Source organism: Pelmatolapia mariae, linkage group LG5 (assembly GCF_036321145.2).
Source record: "Pelmatolapia mariae isolate MD_Pm_ZW linkage group LG5, Pm_UMD_F_2, whole genome shotgun sequence".
NCBI classification, from domain to species: domain Eukaryota; kingdom Metazoa; phylum Chordata; class Actinopteri; order Cichliformes; family Cichlidae; genus Pelmatolapia; species Pelmatolapia mariae.
The window spans coordinates 28,515,184-28,540,196 of record NC_086231.1 but is presented as its reverse complement, the minus strand read 5'-3'; the positions used below and the strand labels follow the sequence as shown (position 1 = coordinate 28,540,196).

General features: G+C 45.3%; 1 protein-coding gene and 19 non-coding genes across 21 annotated transcripts in view; all 20 read left to right on the top strand.

Annotated features, from left to right (window-relative positions):
• eogt (EGF domain-specific O-linked N-acetylglucosamine (GlcNAc) transferase) overlaps positions 1–25,013 on the top strand; it is a 40,236-nt gene that overhangs the window by 5,320 nt on the left and 9,903 nt on the right. For both annotated transcript variants that reach the window (XM_063474605.1, XM_063474604.1), the window contains exon 7: positions 24,705–24,811. In XM_063474605.1, the coding sequence (XP_063330675.1) occupies positions 24,705–24,811 (107 nt within the window). The remainder of the gene's footprint in view (positions 1–24,704; positions 24,812–25,013) is intronic.
• Positions 399–471, top strand: trnar-acg (transfer RNA arginine (anticodon ACG)). The gene has a single exon. It is a non-coding gene; the product is annotated as a tRNA-Arg (tRNA).
• On the top strand, positions 761–833 carry trnar-acg (transfer RNA arginine (anticodon ACG)). The gene has a single exon. It is a non-coding gene; the product is annotated as a tRNA-Arg (tRNA).
• On the top strand, positions 2,684–2,756 carry trnar-acg (transfer RNA arginine (anticodon ACG)). Its single transcript has one exon. It is a non-coding gene; the product is annotated as a tRNA-Arg (tRNA).
• trnar-acg (transfer RNA arginine (anticodon ACG)) lies at positions 3,046–3,118 on the top strand. The gene has a single exon. It is a non-coding gene; the product is annotated as a tRNA-Arg (tRNA).
• Positions 4,969–5,041, top strand: trnar-acg (transfer RNA arginine (anticodon ACG)). The gene has a single exon. It is a non-coding gene; the product is annotated as a tRNA-Arg (tRNA).
• Positions 5,331–5,403, top strand: trnar-acg (transfer RNA arginine (anticodon ACG)). The gene has a single exon. It is a non-coding gene; the product is annotated as a tRNA-Arg (tRNA).
• Positions 7,254–7,326, top strand: trnar-acg (transfer RNA arginine (anticodon ACG)). The gene has a single exon. It is a non-coding gene; the product is annotated as a tRNA-Arg (tRNA).
• On the top strand, positions 7,616–7,688 carry trnar-acg (transfer RNA arginine (anticodon ACG)). Its single transcript has one exon. It is a non-coding gene; the product is annotated as a tRNA-Arg (tRNA).
• On the top strand, positions 9,539–9,611 carry trnar-acg (transfer RNA arginine (anticodon ACG)). The gene has a single exon. It is a non-coding gene; the product is annotated as a tRNA-Arg (tRNA).
• On the top strand, positions 9,901–9,973 carry trnar-acg (transfer RNA arginine (anticodon ACG)). The gene has a single exon. It is a non-coding gene; the product is annotated as a tRNA-Arg (tRNA).
• On the top strand, positions 12,007–12,079 carry trnar-acg (transfer RNA arginine (anticodon ACG)). The gene has a single exon. It is a non-coding gene; the product is annotated as a tRNA-Arg (tRNA).
• trnar-acg (transfer RNA arginine (anticodon ACG)) lies at positions 13,930–14,002 on the top strand. The gene has a single exon. It is a non-coding gene; the product is annotated as a tRNA-Arg (tRNA).
• Positions 14,292–14,364, top strand: trnar-acg (transfer RNA arginine (anticodon ACG)). The gene has a single exon. It is a non-coding gene; the product is annotated as a tRNA-Arg (tRNA).
• Positions 16,398–16,470, top strand: trnar-acg (transfer RNA arginine (anticodon ACG)). The gene has a single exon. It is a non-coding gene; the product is annotated as a tRNA-Arg (tRNA).
• On the top strand, positions 18,321–18,393 carry trnar-acg (transfer RNA arginine (anticodon ACG)). The gene has a single exon. It is a non-coding gene; the product is annotated as a tRNA-Arg (tRNA).
• Positions 18,683–18,755, top strand: trnar-acg (transfer RNA arginine (anticodon ACG)). The gene has a single exon. It is a non-coding gene; the product is annotated as a tRNA-Arg (tRNA).
• Positions 20,787–20,859, top strand: trnar-acg (transfer RNA arginine (anticodon ACG)). The gene has a single exon. It is a non-coding gene; the product is annotated as a tRNA-Arg (tRNA).
• Positions 22,710–22,782, top strand: trnar-acg (transfer RNA arginine (anticodon ACG)). Its single transcript has one exon. It is a non-coding gene; the product is annotated as a tRNA-Arg (tRNA).
• trnar-acg (transfer RNA arginine (anticodon ACG)) lies at positions 22,891–22,963 on the top strand. Its single transcript has one exon. It is a non-coding gene; the product is annotated as a tRNA-Arg (tRNA).

Sequence of the window (25,013 nt, the reverse complement as noted above, 5' to 3'; positions counted from 1 at the left end):
CAGATGATGTCATTTGAAGACTTTAAGGAGTAATCCCAGCCTGTGTAGATCTGAGGCTAAATCTCAAGCGGTTCCTGTAGACTGCCATCTTACATGCCACCTGCTTATACTCACGTAGCAGCTTCAGGCAGTCCTTGCCAAAGGGAGGCAAAATGTCTGGATGGATGTTCAACCAACCGCGAAAGGAAATCCGACAAAGTTGATTGTGCTCACCTGGAAACTTGAAACACTACATCCAGATAAACGGAATCAACACTGTGGGATTTCCTTACCTGGATGTTTTGAGCCTGCATCAAGAGATTTTGCTGTCTGCAATATTTTGAAGGATTATCTTTGAATTTTGCCGGCGATCAAAGTGTGACCTGACCTCAACTGACCTTTCAGGGGCTGTCGTGGGGGGGCCAGTGGCGCAATGGATAACGCGTCTGACTACGGATCAGAAGATTCTAGGTTCGACTCCTGGCTGGCTCGCAGCGCATACTGTTTTTCGTGTTGGAATGGATGTGCTCTTAACTATTGTAAAAATTCGGTCAGAGAACAAACTTTGACCTCACCTGACCTTTTGATTTTCTTGGTGGGGGGCCAGTGGCGCAATGGATAACGCGTCTGACTACGGATCAGAAGATTCTCAGTTCGACTCCTGGCTGGCTCGCAGCGCATACTGTTTTTCGTGTTGGAATGGATGTGCTCTTAACTATTGTACAAATTTGGTCAGAGAACAAACTTTGACCTCACCTGACCTTTTGATTTTCTTGGCGGGGGGCCAGTGGCGCAATGGATAACGCGTCTGACTACGGATCAGAAGATTCTAGGTTCGACTCCTAGCTGGCTCGAACTGTCTGCTTGCTTTTGTGTGTATTGGGAGCGATGCTGTCAGTTTCGGAGGGTGAAAACCACCGAGGCACAGCGTTTTCAGACAGTGCATCTGAGCTCCCCTGATACTCCTAAAAACATTAGGGATCACCAAAGGTTTTCTTTTAGCCAGAGCTTGTCCTTCGTCTCGCTCAGTTCACCCGTAGCGTTCTTTGGGTACCTTCCAAGGTTGAACAAATATCCAGCTAGAATTATCACATTTACTCACAGCAGCCAATCTCATGGTGTTCCCTCTGTCTTATAGCGTCCTGATGACATCTAGGTCGTGCTAGGTTGTGGATGATGAGAGTCAAACCTTAAGTACTGTATGTGTTGGCTTACACTACGCAATGACTTTCAAATGTCCCCTATTACTGATGGCAATTTCCCAGTCTAAGAAAGCTAGCGTGTCATTTTTCATATCCTTCCTGGTGAACCTGATGTGTTTTTCCACCACCTTAATGTCATCTGTGATTGGTTTTACATCCCGAAATTTGACTTTCACCCAGGCGTCATCCACATATCTGAACCAGTGGTGTTCGAGGACAGGATGACTTAGCAGTCTTTTTTTCCCACTTCCTCCTTATAAGAGTTAGCCACAATGGGTTAAACTGGGGAATTCATGGTGCACCCACATTTCTGCTCGTGGCAATGGCTCCTGTATGTGAGTTATATGGATCGATGACAGAATTCCAAGAGCACATACACACACACACACACTCACACTTTGTTGGTGTTGAGGGTGGTCCTGTTGGTGAGGGTGGGGTCATCCTGTAAGCTCTTACGAACTAGCACCACTTCTTCAGTAGCTGTAAGACAACTGAAGAGAGTTCTACCCTTGTAAGTGACCGTAGTGTCATCTGCCTACATAACCATATGGCTGACCTTCTTCATGAAATCCATAGTGTTCTGAGCATGGCGTTTCCAGCTGCCTACCGACGGCTTGAGGACCGAAGCCAAAAGCCTTTCGATATTGTATGTAGCACAGTTGATCATGCAGACAATGGGTCTTTAAATTACCTCCTGTTTATACAACTTAGGCAAACCACAGAGACTTGCTGTAGCTTCCAAACAAAATCTTTACCCACTTGTCTACATCCTTGGTGTGTGCGTCTCTTTAACTGGCCTTGGAGGACCCTCTCTGTCGCATGCCAATGTGTCTTGTGCACAGTAAGTAGATGAGCCTGCCTCTACTCCCTGGTCTTAGGCTATTTATGCAGTGCTAGACAGCATGAAAAGTATGACTGAATTCACTCCTCAGTGAATTCAATCACCTTTGAAGCGTTTTGTCATCTAGAAACGTTGCAAGTCTTTTTGGGCCCAGCTCCTCTTTTGGTTTTAAAACATGGTAGGTAAATAAATGTATCTCACCAGTTCGTTGAGCATCTAATTCTGTGGCTTTGGGAAGATTTTAGTAGCTTGGAGTCCTTAAACAGATGATGTCATTTGAAGACTTTAAGGAGTAATCCCAGCCTGTGTAGATCTGAGGCTAAATCTCAAGCGGTTCCTGTAGACTGCCATCTTACATGCCACCTGCTTATACTCACGTAGCAGCTTCAGGCAGTCCTTGCCAAAGGGAGGCAAAATGTCTGGATGGATGTTCAACCAACCGCGTAAGGAAATCCGACAAAGTTGATTGTGCTCACCTGGAAACTTGAAACACTACATCCAGATAAACGGAATCAACACTGTGGGATTTCCTTACCTGGATGTTTTGAGCCTGCATCAAGAGATTTTGCTGTCTGCAATATTTTGAAGGATTATCTTTGAATTTTGCCGGCGATCAAAGTGTGACCTGACCTCAACTGACCTTTCAGGGGCTGTCGTGGGGGGGCCAGTGGCGCAATGGATAACGCGTCTGACTACGGATCAGAAGATTCTAGGTTCGACTCCTGGCTGGCTCGCAGCGCATACTGTTTTTCGTGTTGGAATGGATGTGCTCTTAACTATTGTAAAAATTCGGTCAGAGAACAAACTTTGACCTCACCTGACCTTTTGATTTTCTTGGTGGGGGGCCAGTGGCGCAATGGATAACGCGTCTGACTACGGATCAGAAGATTCTCAGTTTGACTCCTGGCTGGCTCGCAGCGCATACTGTTTTTCGTGTTGGAATGGATGTGCTCTTAACTATTGTACAAATTTGGTCAGAGAACAAACTTTGACCTCACCTGACCTTTTGATTTTCTTGGCGGGGGGCCAGTGGCGCAATGGATAACGCGTCTGACTACGGATCAGAAGATTCTAGGTTCGACTCCTAGCTGGCTCGAACTGTCTGCTTGCTTTTGTGTGTATTGGGAGCGATGCTGTCAGTTTCGGAGGGTGAAAACCACCGAGGCACAGCGTTTTCAGACAGTGCATCTGAGCTCCCCTGATACTCCTAAAAACATTAGGGATCACTAAAGGTTTTCTTTTAGCCAGAGCTTGTCCTTCGTCTCGCTCAGTTCACCCGTAGTGTTCTTTGGGTACCTTCCAAGGTTGAACAAATATCCAGCTAGAATTATCACATTTACTCACAGCAGCCAATCTCATGGTGTTCCCTCTGTCTTATAGCGTCCTGATGACATCTAGGTCGTGCTAGGTTGTGGATGATGAGAGTCAAACCTTAAGTACTGTATGTGTTGGCTTACACTACGCAATGACTTTCAAATGTCCCCTATTACTGATGGCAATTTCCCAGTCTAAGAAAGCTAGCGTGTCATTTTTCATATCCTTCCTGGTGAACCTGATGTGTTTTTCCACCACCTTAATGTCATCTGTGATTGGTTTTACATCCCGAAATTTGACTTTCACCCAGGCGTCATCCACATATCTGAACCAGTGGTGTTCGAGGACAGGATGACTTAGCAGTCTTTTTTTCCCACTTCCTCCTTATAAGAGTTAGCCACAATGGGTTAAACTGGGGAATTCATGGTGCACCCACATTTCTGCTCGTGGCAATGGCTCCTGTATGTGAGTTATATGGATCGATGACAGAATTCCAAGAGCACATACACACACACACACACTCACACTTTGTTGGTGTTGAGGGTGGTCCTGTTGGTGAGGGTGGGGTCATCCTGTAAGCTCTTACGAACTAGCACCACTTCTTCAGTAGCTGTAAGACAACTGAAGAGAGTTCTACCCTTGTAAGTGACCGTAGTGTCATCTGCCTACATAACCATATGGCTGACCTTCTTCATGAAATCCATAGTGTTCTGAGCATGGCGTTTCCAGCTGCCTACCGACGGCTTGAGGACCGAAGCCAAAAGCCTTTCGATATTGTATGTAGCACAGTTGATCATGCAGACAATGGGTCTTTAAATTACCTCCTGTTTATACAACTTAGGCAAACCACAGAGACTTGCTGTAGCTTCCAAACAAAATCTTTACCCACTTGTCTACATCCTTGGTGTGTGCGTCTCTTTAACTGGCCTTGGAGGACCCTCTCTGTCGCATGCCAATGTGTCTTGTGCACAGTAAGTAGATGAGCCTGCCTCTACTCCCTGGTCTTAGGCTATTTATGCAGTGCTAGACAGCATGAAAAGTATGACTGAATTCACTCCTCAGTGAATTCAATCACCTTTGAAGCGTTTTGTCATCTAGAAACGTTGCAAGTCTTTTTGGGCCCAGCTCCTCTTTTGGTTTTAAAACATGGTAGGTAAATAAATGTATCTCACCAGTTCGTTGAGCATCTAATTCTGTGGCTTTGGGAAGATTTTAGTAGCTTGGAGTCCTTAAACAGATGATGTCATTTGAAGACTTTAAGGAGTAATCCCAGCCTGTGTAGATCTGAGGCTAAATCTCAAGCGGTTCCTGTAGACTGCCATCTTACATGCCACCTGCTTATACTCACGTAGCAGCTTCAGGCAGTCCTTGCCAAAGGGAGGCAAAATGTCTGGATGGATGTTCAACCAACCGCGTAAGGAAATCCGACAAAGTTGATTGTGCTCACCTGGAAACTTGAAACACTACATCCAGATAAACGGAATCAACACTGTGGGATTTCCTTACCTGGATGTTTTGAGCCTGCATCAAGAGATTTTGCTGTCTGCAATATTTTGAAGGATTATCTTTGAATTTTGCCGGCGATCAAAGTGTGACCTGACCTCAACTGACCTTTCAGGGGCTGTCGTGGGGGGGCCAGTGGCGCAATGGATAACGCGTCTGACTACGGATCAGAAGATTCTAGGTTCGACTCCTGGCTGGCTCGCAGCGCATACTGTTTTTCGTGTTGGAATGGATGTGCTCTTAACTATTGTAAAAATTCGGTCAGAGAACAAACTTTGACCTCACCTGACCTTTTGATTTTCTTGGTGGGGGGCCAGTGGCGCAATGGATAACGCGTCTGACTACGGATCAGAAGATTCTCAGTTTGACTCCTGGCTGGCTCGCAGCGCATACTGTTTTTCGTGTTGGAATGGATGTGCTCTTAACTATTGTACAAATTTGGTCAGAGAACAAACTTTGACCTCACCTGACCTTTTGATTTTCTTGGCGGGGGGCCAGTGGCGCAATGGATAACGCGTCTGACTACGGATCAGAAGATTCTAGGTTCGACTCCTAGCTGGCTCGAACTGTCTGCTTGCTTTTGTGTGTATTGGGAGCGATGCTGTCAGTTTCGGAGGGTGAAAACCACCGAGGCACAGCGTTTTCAGACAGTGCATCTGAGCTCCCCTGATACTCCTAAAAACATTAGGGATCACTAAAGGTTTTCTTTTAGCCAGAGCTTGTCCTTCGTCTCGCTCAGTTCACCCGTAGCGTTCTTTGGGTACCTTCCAAGGTTGAACAAATATCCAGCTAGAATTATCACATTTACTCACAGCAGCCAATCTCATGGTGTTCCCTCTGTCTTATAGCGTCCTGATGACATCTAGGTCGTGCTAGGTTGTGGATGATGAGAGTCAAACCTTAAGTACTGTATGTGTTGGCTTACACTACGCAATGACTTTCAAATGTCCCCTATTACTGATGGCAATTTCCCAGTCTAAGAAAGCTAGCGTGTCATTTTTCATATCCTTCCTGGTGAACCTGATGTGTTTTTCCACCACCTTAATGTCATCTGTGATTGGTTTTACATCCCGAAATTTGACTTTCACCCAGGCGTCATCCACATATCTGAACCAGTGGTGTTCGAGGACAGGATGACTTAGCAGTCTTTTTTTCCCACTTCCTCCTTATAAGAGTTAGCCACAATGGGTTAAACTGGGGAATTCATGGTGCACCCACATTTCTGCTCGTGGCAATGGCTCCTGTATGTGAGTTATATGGATCGATGACAGAATTCCAAGAGCACATACACACACACACACACTCACACTTTGTTGGTGTTGAGGGTGGTCCTGTTGGTGAGGGTGGGGTCATCCTGTAAGCTCTTACGAACTAGCACCACTTCTTCAGTAGCTGTAAGACAACTGAAGAGAGTTCTACCCTTGTAAGTGACCGTAGTGTCATCTGCCTACATAACCATATGGCTGACCTTCTTCATGAAATCCATAGTGTTCTGAGCATGGCGTTTCCAGCTGCCTACCGACGGCTTGAGGACCGAAGCCAAAAGCCTTTCGATATTGTATGTAGCACAGTTGATCATGCAGACAATGGGTCTTTAAATTACCTCCTGTTTATACAACTTAGGCAAACCACAGAGACTTGCTGTAGCTTCCAAACAAAATCTTTACCCACTTGTCTACATCCTTGGTGTGTGCGTCTCTTTAACTGGCCTTGGAGGACCCTCTCTGTCGCATGCCAATGTGTCTTGTGCACAGTAAGTAGATGAGCCTGCCTCTACTCCCTGGTCTTAGGCTATTTATGCAGTGCTAGACAGCATGAAAAGTATGACTGAATTCACTCCTCAGTGAATTCAATCACCTTTGAAGCGTTTTGTCATCTAGAAACGTTGCAAGTCTTTTTGGGCCCAGCTCCTCTTTTGGTTTTAAAACATGGTAGGTAAATAAATGTATCTCACCAGTTCGTTGAGCATCTAATTCTGTGGCTTTGGGAAGATTTTAGTAGCTTGGAGTCCTTAAACAGATGATGTCATTTGAAGACTTTAAGGAGTAATCCCAGCCTGTGTAGATCTGAGGCTAAATCTCAAGCGGTTCCTGTAGACTGCCATCTTACATGCCACCTGCTTATACTCACGTAGCAGCTTCAGGCAGTCCTTGCCAAAGGGAGGCAAAATGTCTGGATGGATGTTCAACCAACCGCGTAAGGAAATCCGACAAAGTTGATTGTGCTCACCTGGAAACTTGAAACACTACATCCAGATAAACGGAATCAACACTGTGGGATTTCCTTACCTGGATGTTTTGAGCCTGCATCAAGAGATTTTGCTGTCTGCAATATTTTGAAGGATTATCTTTGAATTTTGCCGGCGATCAAAGTGTGACCTGACCTCAACTGACCTTTCAGGGGCTGTCGTGGGGGGGCCAGTGGCGCAATGGATAACGCGTCTGACTACGGATCAGAAGATTCTAGGTTCGACTCCTGGCTGGCTCGCAGCGCATACTGTTTTTCGTGTTGGAATGGATGTGCTCTTAACTATTGTAAAAATTCGGTCAGAGAACAAACTTTGACCTCACCTGACCTTTTGATTTTCTTGGTGGGGGGCCAGTGGCGCAATGGATAACGCGTCTGACTACGGATCAGAAGATTCTCAGTTTGACTCCTGGCTGGCTCGCAGCGCATACTGTTTTTCGTGTTGGAATGGATGTGCTCTTAACTATTGTACAAATTTGGTCAGAGAACAAACTTTGACCTCACCTGACCTTTTGATTTTCTTGGCGGGGGGCCAGTGGCGCAATGGATAACGCGTCTGACTACGGATCAGAAGATTCTAGGTTCGACTCCTAGCTGGCTCGAACTGTCTGCTTGCTTTTGTGTGTATTGGGAGCGATGCTGTCAGTTTCGGAGGGTGAAAACCACCGAGGCACAGCGTTTTCAGACAGTGCATCTGAGCTCCCCTGATACTCCTAAAAACATTAGGGATCACTAAAGGTTTTCTTTTAGCCAGAGCTTGTCCTTCGTCTCGCTCAGTTCACCCGTAGCGTTCTTTGGGTACCTTCCAAGGTTGAACAAATATCCAGCTAGAATTATCACATTTACTCACAGCAGCCAATCTCATGGTGTTCCCTCTGTCTTATAGCGTCCTGATGACATCTAGGTCGTGCTAGGTTGTGGATGATGAGAGTCAAACCTTAAGTACTGTATGTGTTGGCTTACACTACGCAATGACTTTCAAATGTCCCCTATTACTGATGGCAATTTCCCAGTCTAAGAAAGCTAGCGTGTCATTTTTCATATCCTTCCTGGTGAACCTGATGTGTTTTTCCACCACCTTAATGTCATCTGTGATTGGTTTTACATCCCGAAATTTGACTTTCACCCAGGCGTCATCCACATATCTGAACCAGTGGTGTTCGAGGACAGGATGACTTAGCAGTCTTTTTTTCCCACTTCCTCCTTATAAGAGTTAGCCACAATGGGTTAAACTGGGGAATTCATGGTGCACCCACATTTCTGCTCGTGGCAATGGCTCCTGTATGTGAGTTATATGGATCGATGACAGAATTCCAAGAGCACATACACACACACACACACTCACACTTTGTTGGTGTTGAGGGTGGTCCTGTTGGTGAGGGTGGGGTCATCCTGTAAGCTCTTACGAACTAGCACCACTTCTTCAGTAGCTGTAAGACAACTGAAGAGAGTTCTACCCTTGTAAGTGACCGTAGTGTCATCTGCCTACATAACCATATGGCTGACCTTCTTCATGAAATCCATAGTGTTCTGAGCATGGCGTTTCCAGCTGCCTACCGACGGCTTGAGGACCGAAGCCAAAAGCCTTTCGATATTGTATGTAGCACAGTTGATCATGCAGACAATGGGTCTTTAAATTACCTCCTGTTTATACAACTTAGGCAAACCACAGAGACTTGCTGTAGCTTCCAAACAAAATCTTTACCCACTTGTCTACATCCTTGGTGTGTGCGTCTCTTTAACTGGCCTTGGAGGACCCTCTCTGTCGCATGCCAATGTGTCTTGTGCACAGTAAGTAGATGAGCCTGCCTCTACTCCCTGGTCTTAGGCTATTTATGCAGTGCTAGACAGCATGAAAAGTATGACTGAATTCACTCCTCAGTGAATTCAATCACCTTTGAAGCGTTTTGTCATCTAGAAACGTTGCAAGTCTTTTTGGGCCCAGCTCCTCTTTTGGTTTTAAAACATGGTAGGTAAATAAATGTATCTCACCAGTTCGTTGAGCATCTAATTCTGTGGCTTTGGGAAGATTTTAGTAGCTTGGAGTCCTTAAACAGATGATGTCATTTGAAGACTTTAAGGAGTAATCCCAGCCTGTGTAGATCTGAGGCTAAATCTCAAGCGGTTCCTGTAGACTGCCATCTTACATGCCACCTGCTTATACTCACGTAGCAGCTTCAGGCAGTCCTTGCCAAAGGGAGGCAAAATGTCTGGATGGATGTTCAACCAACCGCGTAAGGAAATCCGACAAAGTTGATTGTGCTCACCTGGAAACTTGAAACACTACATCCAGATAAACGGAATCAACACTGTGGGATTTCCTTACCTGGATGTTTTGAGCCTGCATCAAGAGATTTTGCTGTCTGCAATATTTTGAAGGATTATCTTTGAATTTTGCCGGCGATCAAAGTGTGACCTGACCTCAACTGACCTTTCAGGGGCTGTCGTGGGGGGGCCAGTGGCGCAATGGATAACGCGTCTGACTACGGATCAGAAGATTCTAGGTTCGACTCCTGGCTGGCTCGCAGCGCATACTGTTTTTCGTGTTGGAATGGATGTGCTCTTAACTATTGTAAAAATTCGGTCAGAGAACAAACTTTGACCTCACCTGACCTTTTGATTTTCTTGGTGGGGGGCCAGTGGCGCAATGGATAACGCGTCTGACTACGGATCAGAAGATTCTCAGTTTGACTCCTGGCTGGCTCGCAGCGCATACTGTTTTTCGTGTTGGAATGGATGTGCTCTTAACTATTGTACAAATTTGGTCAGAGAACAAACTTTGACCTCACCTGACCTTTTGATTTTCTTGGCGGGGGGCCAGTGGCGCAATGGATAACGCGTCTGACTACGGATCAGAAGATTCTAGGTTCGACTCCTAGCTGGCTCGAACTGTCTGCTTGCTTTTGTGTGTATTGGGAGCGATGCTGTCAGTTTCGGAGGGTGAAAACCACCGAGGCACAGCGTTTTCAGACAGTGCATCTGAGCTCCCCTGATACTCCTAAAAACATTAGGGATCACTAAAGGTTTTCTTTTAGCCAGAGCTTGTCCTTCGTCTCGCTCAGTTCACCCGTAGCGTTCTTTGGGTACCTTCCAAGGTTGAACAAATATCCAGCTAGAATTATCACATTTACTCACAGCAGCCAATCTCATGGTGTTCCCTCTGTCTTATAGCGTCCTGATGACATCTAGGTCGTGCTAGGTTGTGGATGATGAGAGTCAAACCTTAAGTACTGTATGTGTTGGCTTACACTACGCAATGACTTTCAAATGTCCCCTATTACTGATGGCAATTTCCCAGTCTAAGAAAGCTAGCGTGTCATTTTTCATATCCTTCCTGGTGAACCTGATGTGTTTTTCCACCACCTTAATGTCATCTGTGATTGGTTTTACATCCCGAAATTTGACTTTCACCCAGGCGTCATCCACATATCTGAACCAGTGGTGTTCGAGGACAGGATGACTTAGCAGTCTTTTTTTCCCACTTCCTCCTTATAAGAGCTAGCCACAATGGGTTAAACTGGGGAATTCATGGTGCACCCACATTTCTGCTCGTGGCAATGGCTCCTGTATGTGAGTTATATGGATCGATGACAGAATTCCAAGAGCACATACACACACACACACACACTCACACTTTGTTGGTGTTGAGGGTGGTCCTGTTGGTGAGGGTGGGGTCATCCTGTAAGCTCTTACGAACTAGCACCACTTCTTCAGTAGCTGTAAGACAACTGAAGAGAGTTCTACCCTTGTAAGTGACCGTAGTGTCATCTGCCTACATAACCATATGGCTGACCTTCTTCATGAAATCCATAGTGTTCTGAGCATGGCGTTTCCAGCTGCCTACCGACGGCTTGAGGACCGAAGCCAAAAGCCTTTCGATATTGTATGTAGCACAGTTGATCATGCAGACAATGGGTCTTTAAATTACCTCCTGTTTATACAACTTAGGCAAACCACAGAGACTTGCTGTAGCTTCCAAACAAAATCTTTACCCACTTGTCTACATCCTTGGTGTGTGCGTCTCTTTAACTGGCCTTGGAGGACCCTCTCTGTCGCATGCCAATGTGTCTTGTGCACAGTAAGTAGATGAGCCTGCCTCTACTCCCTGGTCTTAGGCTATTTATGCAGTGCTAGACAGCATGAAAAGTATGACTGAATTCACTCCTCAGTGAATTCAATCACCTTTGAAGCGTTTTGTCATCTAGAAACGTTGCAAGTCTTTTTGGGCCCAGCTCCTCTTTTGGTTTTAAAACATGGTAGGTAAATAAATGTATCTCACCAGTTCGTTGAGCATCTGATTCTGTGGCTTTGGGAAGATTTTAGTAGCTTGGAGTCCTTAAACAGATGATGTCATTTGAAGACTTTAAGGAGTAATCCCAGCCTGTGTAGATCTGAGGCTAAATCTCAAGCGGTTCCTGTAGACTGCCATCTTACATGCCACCTGCTTATACTCACGTAGCAGCTTCAGGCAGTCCTTGCCAAAGGGAGGCAAAATGTCTGGATGGATGTTCAACCAACCGCGAAAGGAAATCCGACAAAGTTGATTGTGCTCACCTGGAAACTTGAAACACTACATCCAGATAAACGGAATCAACACTGTGGGATTTCCTTACCTGGATGTTTTGAGCCTGCATCAAGAGATTTTGCTGTCTGCAATATTTTGAAGGATTATCTTTGAATTTTGCCGGCGATCAAAGTGTGACCTGACCTCAACTGACCTTTCAAGGGCTGTCGTGGGGGGGCCAGTGGCGCAATGGATAACGCGTCTGACTACGGATCAGAAGATTCTCAGTTCAACTCCTGGCTGGCTCGCAGCGCATACTGTTTTTCGTGTTGGAATGGATGTGCTCTTAACTATTGTACAAATTTGGTCAGAGAACAAACTTTGACCTCACCTGACCTTTTGATTTTCTTGGCGGGGGGCCAGTGGCGCAATGGATAACGCGTCTGACTACGGATCAGAAGATTCTAGGTTCGACTCCTAGCTGGCTCGAACTGTCTGCTTGCTTTTGTGTGTATTGGGAGCGATGCTGTCAGTTTCGGAGGGTGAAAACCACCGAGGCACAGCGTTTTCAGACAGTGCATCTGAGCTCCCCTGATACTCCTAAAAACATTAGGGATCACCAAAGGTTTTCTTTTAGCCAGAGCTTGTCCTTCGTCTCGCTCAGTTCACCCGTAGCGTTCTTTGGGTACCTTCCAAGGTTGAACAAATATCCAGCTAGAATTATCACATTTACTCACAGCAGCCAATCTCATGGTGTTCCCTCTGTCTTATAGCGTCCTGATGACATCTAGGTCGTGCTAGGTTGTGGATGATGAGAGTCAAACCTTAAGTACTGTATGTGTTGGCTTACACTACGCAATGACTTTCAAATGTCCCCTATTACTGATGGCAATTTCCCAGTCTAAGAAAGCTAGCGTGTCATTTTTCATATCCTTCCTGGTGAACCTGATGTGTTTTTCCACCACCTTAATGTCATCTGTGATTGGTTTTACATCCCGAAATTTGACTTTCACCCAGGCGTCATCCACATATCTGAACCAGTGGTGTTCGAGGACAGGATGACTTAGCAGTCTTTTTTTCCCACTTCCTCCTTATAAGAGTTAGCCACAATGGGTTAAACTGGGGAATTCATGGTGCACCCACATTTCTGCTCGTGGCAATGGCTCCTGTATGTGAGTTATATGGATCGATGACAGAATTCCAAGAGCACATACACACACACACACACTCACACTTTGTTGGTGTTGAGGGTGGTCCTGTTGGTGAGGGTGGGGTCATCCTGTAAGCTCTTACGAACTAGCACCACTTCTTCAGTAGCTGTAAGACAACTGAAGAGAGTTCTACCCTTGTAAGTGACCGTAGTGTCATCTGCCTACATAACCATATGGCTGACCTTCTTCATGAAATCCATAGTGTTCTGAGCATGGCGTTTCCAGCTGCCTACCGACGGCTTGAGGACCGAAGCCAAAAGCCTTTCGATATTGTATGTAGCACAGTTGATCATGCAGACAATGGGTCTTTAAATTACCTCCTGTTTATACAACTTAGGCAAACCACAGAGACTTGCTGTAGCTTCCAAACAAAATCTTTACCCACTTGTCTACATCCTTGGTGTGTGCGTCTCTTTAACTGGCCTTGGAGGACCCTCTCTGTCGCATGCCAATGTGTCTTGTGCACAGTAAGTAGATGAGCCTGCCTCTACTCCCTGGTCTTAGGCTATTTATGCAGTGCTAGACAGCATGAAAAGTATGACTGAATTCACTCCTCAGTGAATTCAATCACCTTTGAAGCGTTTTGTCATCTAGAAACGTTGCAAGTCTTTTTGGGCCCAGCTCCTCTTTTGGTTTTAAAACATGGTAGGTAAATAAATGTATCTCACCAGTTCGTTGAGCATCTAATTCTGTGGCTTTGGGAAGATTTTAGTAGCTTGGAGTCCTTAAACAGATGATGTCATTTGAAGACTTTAAGGAGTAATCCCAGCCTGTGTAGATCTGAGGCTAAATCTCAAGCGGTTCCTGTAGACTGCCATCTTACATGCCACCTGCTTATACTCACGTAGCAGCTTCAGGCAGTCCTTGCCAAAGGGAGGCAAAATGTCTGGATGGATGTTCAACCAACCGCGTAAGGAAATCCGACAAAGTTGATTGTGCTCACCTGGAAACTTGAAACACTACATCCAGATAAACGGAATCAACACTGTGGGATTTCCTTACCTGGATGTTTTGAGCCTGCATCAAGAGATTTTGCTGTCTGCAATATTTTGAAGGATTATCTTTGAATTTTGCCGGCGATCAAAGTGTGACCTGACCTCAACTGACCTTTCAGGGGCTGTCGTGGGGGGGCCAGTGGCGCAATGGATAACGCGTCTGACTACGGATCAGAAGATTCTAGGTTCGACTCCTGGCTGGCTCGCAGCGCATGCTGTTTTTCGTGTTGGAATGGATGTGCTCTTAACTATTGTAAAAATTCGGTCAGAGAACAAACTTTGACCTCACCTGACCTTTTGATTTTCTTGGTGGGGGGCCAGTGGCGCAATGGATAACGCGTCTGACTACGGATCAGAAGATTCTCAGTTTGACTCCTGGCTGGCTCGCAGCGCATACTGTTTTTCGTGTTGGAATGGATGTGCTCTTAACTATTGTACAAATTTGGTCAGAGAACAAACTTTGACCTCACCTGACCTTTTGATTTTCTTGGCGGGGGGCCAGTGGCGCAATGGATAACGCGTCTGACTACGGATCAGAAGATTCTAGGTTCGACTCCTAGCTAGCTCGAACTGTCTGCTTGCTTTTGTGTGTATTGGGAGCGATGCTGTCAGTTTCGGAGGGTGAAAACCACCGAGGCACAGCGTTTTCAGACAGTGCATCTGAGCTCCCCTGATACTCCTAAAAACATTAGGGATCACTAAAGGTTTTCTTTTAGCCAGAGCTTGTCCTTCGTCTCGCTCAGTTCACCCGTAGCGTTCTTTGGGTACCTTCCAAGGTTGAACAAATATCCAGCTAGAATTATCACATTTACTCACAGCAGCCAATCTCATGGTGTTCCCTCTGTCTTATAGCGTCCTGATGACATCTAGGTCGTGCTAGGTTGTGGATGATGAGAGTCAAACCTTAAGTACTGTATGTGTTGGCTTACACTACGCAATGACTTTCAAATGTCCCCTATTACTGATGGCAATTTCCCAGTCTAAGAAAGCTAGCGTGTCATTTTTCATATCCTTCCTGGTGAACCTGATGTGTTTTTCCACCACCTTAATGTCATCTGTGATTGGTTTTACATCCCGAAATTTGACTTTCACCCAGGCGTCATCCACATATCTGAACCAGTGGTGTTCGAGGACAGGATGACTTAGCAGTCTTTTTTTCCCACTTCCTCCTTATAAGAGCTAGCCACAATGGGTTAAACTGGGGAATTCATGGTGCACCCACATTTCTGCTCGTGGCAATGGCTCCTGTATGTGAGTTATATGGATCGATGACAGAATTCCAAGAGCACATACACACACACACACACACTCACACTTTGTTGGTGTTGAGGGTGGTCCTGTTGGTGAGGGTGGGGTCATCCTGTAAGCTCTTACGAACTAGCACCACTTCTTCAGTAGCTGTAAGACAACTGAAGAGAGTTCTACCCTTGTAAGTGACCGTAGTGTCATCTGCCTACATAACCATATGGCTGACCTTCTTCATGAAATCCATAGTGTTCTGAGCATGGCGTTTCCAGCTGCCTACCGACGGCTTGAGGACCGAAGCCAAAAGCCTTTCGATATTGTATGTAGCACAGTTGATCATGCAGACAATGGGTCTTTAAATTACCTCCTGTTTATACAACTTAGGCAAACCACAGAGACTTGCTGTAGCTTCCAAACAAAATCTTTACCCACTTGTCTACATCCTTGGTGTGTGCGTCTCTTTAACTGGCCTTGGAGGACCCTCTCTGTCGCATGCCAATGTGTCTTGTGCACAGTAAGTAGATGAGCCTGCCTCTACTCCCTGGTCTTAGGCTATTTATGCAGTGCTAGACAGCATGAAAAGTATGACTGAATTCACTCCTCAGTGAATTCAATCACCTTTGAAGCGTTTTGTCATCTAGAAACGTTGCAAGTCTTTTTGGGCCCAGCTCCTCTTTTGGTTTTAAAACATGGTAGGTAAATAAATGTATCTCACCAGTTCGTTGAGCATCTGATTCTGTGGCTTTGGGAAGATTTTAGTAGCTTGGAGTCCTTAAACAGATGATGTCATTTGAAGACTTTAAGGAGTAATCCCAGCCTGTGTAGATCTGAGGCTAAATCTCAAGCGGTTCCTGTAGACTGCCATCTTACATGCCACCTGCTTATACTCACGTAGCAGCTTCAGGCAGTCCTTGCCAAAGGGAGGCAAAATGTCTGGATGGATGTTCAACCAACCGCGAAAGGAAATCCGACAAAGTTGATTGTGCTCACCTGGAAACTTGAAACACTACATCCAGATAAACGGAATCAACACTGTGGGATTTCCTTACCTGGATGTTTTGAGCCTGCATCAAGAGATTTTGCTGTCTGCAATATTTTGAAGGATTATCTTTGAATTTTGCCGGCGATCAAAGTGTGACCTGACCTCAACTGACCTTTCAAGGGCTGTCGTGGGGGGGCCAGTGGCGCAATGGATAACGCGTCTGACTACGGATCAGAAGATTCTCAGTTCGACTCCTGGCTGGCTCGCAGCGCATACTGTTTTTCGTGTTGGAATGGATGTGCTCTTAACTATTGTACAAATTTGGTCAGAGAACAAACTTTGACCTCACCTGACCTTTTGATTTTCTTGGCGGGGGGCCAGTGGCGCAATGGATAACGCGTCTGACTACGGATCAGAAGATTCTAGGTTCGACTCCTAGCTGGCTCGAACTGTCTGCTTGCTTTTGTGTGTATTGGGAGCGATGCTGTCAGTTTCGGAGGGTGAAAACCACCGAGGCACAGCGTTTTCAGACAGTGCATCTGAGCTCCCCTGATACTCCTAAAAACATTAGGGATCACCAAAGGTTTTCTTTTAGCCAGAGCTTGTCCTTCGTCTCGCTCAGTTCACCCGTAGCGTTCTTTGGGTACCTTCCAAGGTTGAACAAATATCCAGCTAGAATTATCACATTTACTCACAGCAGCCAATCTCATGGTGTTCCCTCTGTCTTATAGCGTCCTGATGACATCTAGGTCGTGCTAGGTTGTGGATGATGAGAGTCAAACCTTAAGTACTGTATGTGTTGGCTTACACTACGCAATGACTTTCAAATGTCCCCTATTACTGATGGCAATTTCCCAGTCTAAGAAAGCTAGCGTGTCATTTTTCATATCCTTCCTGGTGAACCTGATGTGTTTTTCCACCACCTTAATGTCATCTGTGATTGGTTTTACATCCCGAAATTTGACTTTCACCCAGGCGTCATCCACATATCTGAACCAGTGGTGTTCGAGGACAGGATGACTTAGCAGTCTTTTTTTCCCACTTCCTCCTTATAAGAGTTAGCCACAATGGGTTAAACTGGGGAATTCATGGTGCACCCACATTTCTGCTCGTGGCAATGGCTCCTGTATGTGAGTTATATGGATCGATGACAGAATTCCAAGAGCACATACACACACACACACACTCACACTTTGTTGGTGTTGAGGGTGGTCCTGTTGGTGAGGGTGGGGTCATCCTGTAAGCTCTTACGAACTAGCACCACTTCTTCAGTAGCTGTAAGACAACTGAAGAGAGTTCTACCCTTGTAAGTGACCGTAGTGTCATCTGCCTACATAACCATATGGCTGACCTTCTTCATGAAATCCATAGTGTTCTGAGCATGGCGTTTCCAGCTGCCTACCGACGGCTTGAGGACCGAAGCCAAAAGCCTTTCGATATTGTATGTAGCACAGTTGATCATGCAGACAATGGGTCTTTAAATTACCTCCTGTTTATACAACTTAGGCAAACCACAGAGACTTGCTGTAGCTTCCAAACAAAATCTTTACCCACTTGTCTACATCCTTGGTGTGTGCGTCTCTTTAACTGGCCTTGGAGGACCCTCTCTGTCGCATGCCAATGTGTCTTGTGCACAGTAAGTAGATGAGCCTGCCTCTACTCCCTGGTCTTAGGCTATTTATGCAGTGCTAGACAGCATGAAAAGTATGACTGAATTCACTCCTCAGTGAATTCAATCACCTTTGAAGCGTTTTGTCATCTAGAAACGTTGCAAGTCTTTTTGGGCCCAGCTCCTCTTTTGGTTTTAAAACATGGTAGGTAAATAAATGTATCTCACCAGTTCGTTGAGCATCTAATTCTGTGGCTTTGGGAAGATTTTAGTAGCTTGGAGTCCTTAAACAGATGATGTCATTTGAAGACTTTAAGGAGTAATCCCAGCCTGTGTAGATCTGAGGCTAAATCTCAAGCGGTTCCTGTAGACTGCCATCTTACATGCCACCTGCTTATACTCACGTAGCAGCTTCAGGCAGTCCTTGCCAAAGGGAGGCAAAATGTCTGGATGGATGTTCAACCAACCGCGTAAGGAAATCCGACAAAGTTGATTGTGCTCACCTGGAAACTTGAAACACTACATCCAGATAAACGGAATCAACACTGTGGGATTTCCTTACCTGGATGTTTTGAGCCTGCATCAAGAGATTTTGCTGTCTGCAATATTTTGAAGGATTATCTTTGAATTTTGCCGGCGATCAAAGTGTGACCTGACCTCAACTGACCTTTCAGGGGCTGTCGTGGGGGGGCCAGTGGCGCAATGGATAACGCGTCTGACTACGGATCAGAAGATTCTAGGTTCGACTCCTGGCTGGCTCGCAGCGCATACTGTTTTTCGTGTTGGAATGGATGTGCTCTTAACTATTGTAAAAATTCGGTCAGAGAACAAACTTTGACCTCACCTGACCTTTTGATTTTCTTGGTGGGGGGCCAGTGGCGCAATGGATAACGCGTCTGACTACGGATCAGAAGATTCTCAGTTTGACTCCTGGCTGGCTCGCAGCGCATACTGTTTTTCGTGTTGGAATGGATGTGCTCTTAACTATTGTACAAATTTGGTCAGAGAACAAACTTTGACCTCACCTGACCTTTTGATTTTCTTGGCGGGGGGCCAGTGGCGCAATGGATAACGCGTCTGACTACGGATCAGAAGATTCTAGGTTCGACTCCTAGCTGGCTCGAACTGTCTGCTTGCTTTTGTGTGTATTGGGAGCGATGCTGTCAGTTTCGGAGGGTGAAAACCACCGAGGCACAGCGTTTTCAGACAGTGCATCTGAGCTCCCCTGATACTCCTAAAAACATTAGGGATCACTAAAGGTTTTCTTTTAGCCAGAGCTTGTCCTTCGTCTCGCTCAGTTCACCCGTAGCGTTCTTTGGGTACCTTCCAAGGTTGAACAAATATCCAGCTAGAATTATCACATTTACTCACAGCAGCCAATCTCATGGTGTTCCCTCTGTCTTATAGCGTCCTGATGACATCTAGGTCGTGCTAGGTTGTGGATGATGAGAGTCAAACCTTAAGTACTGTATGTGTTGGCTTACACTACGCAATGACTTTCAAATGTCCCCTATTACTGATGGCAATTTCCCAGTCTAAGAAAGCTAGCGTGTCATTTTTCATATCCTTCCTGGTGAACCTGATGTGTTTTTCCACCACCTTAATGTCATCTGTGATTGGTTTTACATCCCGAAATTTGACTTTCACCCAGGCGTCATCCACATATCTGAACCAGTGGTGTTCGAGGACAGGATGACTTAGCAGTCTTTTTTTCCCACTTCCTCCTTATAAGAGCTAGCCACAATGGGTTAAACTGGGGAATTCATGGTGCACCCACATTTCTGCTCGTGGCAATGGCTCCTGTATGTGAGTTATATGGATCGATGACAGAATTCCAAGAGCACATACACACACACACACACTCACACTTTGTTGGTGTTGAGGGTGGTCCTGTTGGTGAGGGTGGGGTCATCCTGTAAGCTCTTACGAACTAGCACCACTTCTTCAGTAGCTGTAAGACAACTGAAGAGAGTTCTACCCTTGTAAGTGACCGTAGTGTCATCTGCCTACATAACCATATGGCTGACCTTCTTCATGAAATCCATAGTGTTCTGAGCATGGCGTTTCCAGCTGCCTACCGACGGCTTGAGGACCGAAGCCAAAAGCCTTTCGATATTGTATGTAGCACAGTTGATCATGCAGACAATGGGTCTTTAAATTACCTCCTGTTTATACAACTTAGGCAAACCACAGAGACTTGCTGTAGCTTCCAAACAAAATCTTTACCCACTTGTCTACATCCTTGGTGTGTGCGTCTCTTTAACTGGCCTTGGAGGACCCTCTCTGTCGCATGCCAATGTGTCTTGTGCACAGTAAGTAGATGAGCCTGCCTCTACTCCCTGGTCTTAGGCTATTTATGCAGTGCTAGACAGCATGAAAAGTATGACTGAATTCACTCCTCAGTGAATTCAATCACCTTTGAAGCGTTTTGTCATCTAGAAACGTTGCAAGTCTTTTTGGGCCCAGCTCCTCTTTTGGTTTTAAAACATGGTAGGTAAATAAATGTATCTCACCAGTTCGTTGAGCATCTGATTCTGTGGCTTTGGGAAGATTTTAGTAGCTTGGAGTCCTTAAACAGATGATGTCATTTGAAGACTTTAAGGAGTAATCCCAGCCTGTGTAGATCTGAGGCTAAATCTCAAGCGGTTCCTGTAGACTGCCATCTTACATGCCACCTGCTTATACTCACGTAGCAGCTTCAGGCAGTCCTTGCCAAAGGGAGGCAAAATGTCTGGATGGATGTTCAACCAACCGCGAAAGGAAATCCGACAAAGTTGATTGTGCTCACCTGGAAACTTGAAACACTACATCCAGATAAACGGAATCAACACTGTGGGATTTCCTTACCTGGATGTTTTGAGCCTGCATCAAGAGATTTTGCTGTCTGCAATATTTTGAAGGATTATCTTTGAATTTTGCCGGCGATCAAAGTGTGACCTGACCTCAACTGACCTTTCAAGGGCTGTCGTGGGGGGGCCAGTGGCGCAATGGATAACGCGTCTGACTACGGATCAGAAGATTCTCAGTTCGACTCCTGGCTGGCTCGCAGCGCATACTGTTTTTCGTGTTGGAATGGATGTGCTCTTAACTATTGTACAAATTTGGTCAGAGAACAAACTTTGACCTCACCTGACCTTTTGATTTTCTTGGCGGGGGGCCAGTGGCGCAATGGATAACGCGTCTGACTACGGATCAGAAGATTCTAGGTTCGACTTCTAGCTGGCTCGAACTGTCTGCTTGCTTTTGTGTGTATTGGGAGCGATGCTGTCAGTTTCGGAGGGTGAAAACCACCGAGGCACAGCGTTTTCAGACAGTGCATCTGAGCTCCCCTGATACTCCTAAAAACATTAGGGATCACCAAAGGTTTTCTTTTAGCCAGAGCTTGTCCTTCGTCTCGCTCAGTTCACCCGTAGCGTTCTTTGGGTACCTTCCAAGGTTGAACAAATATCCAGCTAGAATTATCACATTTACTCACAGCAGCCAATCTCATGGTGTTCCCTCTGTCTTATAGCGTCCTGATGACATCTAGGTCGTGCTAGGTTGTGGATGATGAGAGTCAAACCTTAAGTACTGTATGTGTTGGCTTACACTACGCAATGACTTTCAAATGTCCCCTATTACTGATGGCAATTTCCCAGTCTAAGAAAGCTAGCGTGTCATTTTTCATATCCTTCCTGGTGAACCTGATGTGTTTTTCCACCACCTTAATGTCATCTGTGATTGGTTTTACATCCCGAAATTTGACTTTCACCCAGGCGTCATCCACATATCTGAACCAGTGGTGTTCGAGGACAGGATGACTTAGCAGTCTTTTTTTCCCACTTCCTCCTTATAAGAGTTAGCCACAATGGGTTAAACTGGGGAATTCATGGTGCACCCACATTTCTGCTCGTGGCAATGGCTCCTGTATGTGAGTTATATGGATCGATGACAGAATTCCAAGAGCACATACACACACACACACACTCACACTTTGTTGGTGTTGAGGGTGGTCCTGTTGGTGAGGGTGGGGTCATCCTGTAAGCTCTTACGAACTAGCACCACTTCTTCAGTAGCTGTAAGACAACTGAAGAGAGTTCTACCCTTGTAAGTGACCGTAGTGTCATCTGCCTACATAACCATATGGCTGACCTTCTTCATGAAATCCATAGTGTTCTGAGCATGGCGTTTCCAGCTGCCTACCGACGGCTTGAGGACCGAAGCCAAAAGCCTTTCGATATTGTATGTAGCACAGTTGATCATGCAGACAATGGGTCTTTAAATTACCTCCTGTTTATACAACTTAGGCAAACCACAGAGACTTGCTGTAGCTTCCAAACAAAATCTTTACCCACTTGTCTACATCCTTGGTGTGTGCGTCTCTTTAACTGGCCTTGGAGGACCCTCTCTGTCGCATGCCAATGTGTCTTGTGCACAGTAAGTAGATGAGCCTGCCTCTACTCCCTGGTCTTAGGCTATTTATGCAGTGCTAGACAGCATGAAAAGTATGACTGAATTCACTCCTCAGTGAATTCAATCACCTTTGAAGCGTTTTGTCATCTAGAAACGTTGCAAGTCTTTTTGGGCCCAGCTCCTCTTTTGGTTTTAAAACATGGTAGGTAAATAAATGTATCTCACCAGTTCGTTGAGCATCTAATTCTGTGGCTTTGGGAAGATTTTAGTAGCTTGGAGTCCTTAAACAGATGATGTCATTTGAAGACTTTAAGGAGTAATCCCAGCCTGTGTAGATCTGAGGCTAAATCTCAAGCGGTTCCTGTAGACTGCCATCTTACATGCCACCTGCTTATACTCACGTAGCAGCTTCAGGCAGTCCTTGCCAAAGGGAGGCAAAATGTCTGGATGGATGTTCAACCAACCGCGAAAGGAAATCCGACAAAGTTGATTGTGCTCACCTGGAAACTTGAAACACTACATCCAGATAAACGGAATCAACACTGTGGGATTTCCTTACCTGGATGTTTTGAGCCTGCATCAAGAGATTTTGCTGTCTGCAATATTTTGAAGGATTATCTTTGAATTTTGCCGGCGATCAAAGTGTGACCTGACCTCAACTGACCTTTCAAGGGCTGTCGTGGGGGGGCCAGTGGCGCAATGGATAACACGTCTGACTACGGATCAGAAGATTCTAGGTTCGACTCCTGGCTGGCTCGCAGCGCATACTGTTTTTCGTGTTGGAATGGATGTGCTCTTAACTATTGTAAAAATTCGGTCAGAGAACAAACTTTGACCTCACCTGACCTTTTGATTTTCTTGGCGGGGGGCCAGTGGCGCAATGGATAACGCGTCTGACTACGGATCAGAAGATTCTAGGTTCGACTCCTAGCTGGCTCGAACTGTCTGCTTGCTTTTGTGTGTATTGGGAGCGATGCTGTCAGTTTCGGAGGGTGAAAACCACCGAGGCACAGCGTTTTCAGACAGTGCATCTGAGCTCCCCTGATACTCCTAAAAACATTAGGGATCACTAAAGGTTTTCTTTTAGCCAGAGCTTGTCCTTCGTCTCGCTCAGTTCACCCGTAGCGTTCTTTGGGTACCTTCCAAGGTTGAACAAATATCCAGCTAGAATTATCACATTTACTCACAGCAGCCAATCTCATGGTGTTCCCTCTGTCTTATAGCGTCCTGATGACATCTAGGTCGTGCTAGGTTGTGGATGATGAGAGTCAAACCTTAAGTACTGTATGTGTTGGCTTACACTACGCAATGACTTTCAAATGTCCCCTATTACTGATGGCAATTTCCCAGTCTAAGAAAGCTAGCGTGTCATTTTTCATATCCTTCCTGGTGAACCTGATGTGTTTTTCCACCACCTTAATGTCATCTGTGATTGGTTTTACATCCCGAAATTTGACTTTCACCCAGGCGTCATCCACATATCTGAACCAGTGGTGTTCGAGGACAGGATGACTTAGCAGTCTTTTTTTCCCACTTCCTCCTTATAAGAGTTAGCCACAATGGGTTAAACTGGGGAATTCATGGTGCACCCACATTTCTGCTCGTGGCAATGGCTCCTGTATGTGAGTTATATGGATCGATGACAGAATTCCAAGAGCACATACACACACACACACACTCACACTTTGTTGGTGTTGAGGGTGGTCCTGTTGGTGAGGGTGGGGTCATCCTGTAAGCTCTTACGAACTAGCACCACTTCTTCAGTAGCTGTAAGACAACTGAAGAGAGTTCTACCCTTGTAAGTGACCGTAGTGTCATCTGCCTACATAACCATATGGCTGACCTTCTTCATGAAATCCATAGTGTTCTGAGCATGGCGTTTCCAGCTGCCTACCGACGGCTTGAGGACCGAAGCCAAAAGCCTTTCGATATTGTATGTAGCACAGTTGATCATGCAGACAATGGGTCTTTAAATTACCTCCTGTTTATACAACTTAGGCAAACCACAGAGACTTGCTGTAGCTTCCAAACAAAATCTTTACCCACTTGTCTACATCCTTGGTGTGTGCGTCTCTTTAACTGGCCTTGGAGGACCCTCTCTGTCGCATGCCAATGTGTCTTGTGCACAGTAAGTAGATGAGCCTGCCTCTACTCCCTGGTCTTAGGCTATTTATGCAGTGCTAGACAGCATGAAAAGTATGACTGGATTCAATCGCAATGGCTAACGCGTCTGACTACGGATTAGAAGATTCTAGGTTCGACTCCTGGCTGTCTTGCAGCACGTGCTTTTTTTCGTGTTGGAATGGATGCGCTCTTAAATATTGCACAAATTCGGTCAGGGAATAAATTTTGACCTCACCTGACCTTTTGATTGTGTTACGTGAACTTCTTCAAGTGAGCTAAGCTCATTGCATAACATGATTTTGTCCAAGCAGTTAACAGTAAACACTTGTGACAACAGCTCAGAAAATGATGTGTTTGTTTTCTTATATTGATTATTCTGCATCACCAAAGCTTATAAAAGAATAATTTGTTTTGATGTCTTAATTTGTGTGTTTGTTTTTATTGGTGTGTTCATGTGTTTTTTTCATGGTGTCCTGCCTTTCCAGTTACATATATAATTTTTATAATTTTATAATTTTTCTGTTCTATTTTCAATAGTTGTTTGATGTTCTTGTAGGTATGCTGAGCTGCAGACATATACAAATCTGGACTTTCATCCCATAAAGGATGGTTACTGTGACATAATAATTGAAAAACCTACAGTTTTCATGAAACTCGATGCTGGTGAGTAATAAAGATTTACTGGACTCAAATTAAAGCCCTGAAATCTTAACAGAAAGCTTGATTCTTTTACTCTTACTATACTTGAAAGTGACGCATTTAAAAACTCATTTAAATTTTGCAGCAATGTATTGACAGCATTTTTTCTGTTTTTATCCACATAAATGAATACTAATGATATTTTTTGTTTAAAATCAGATGTTTA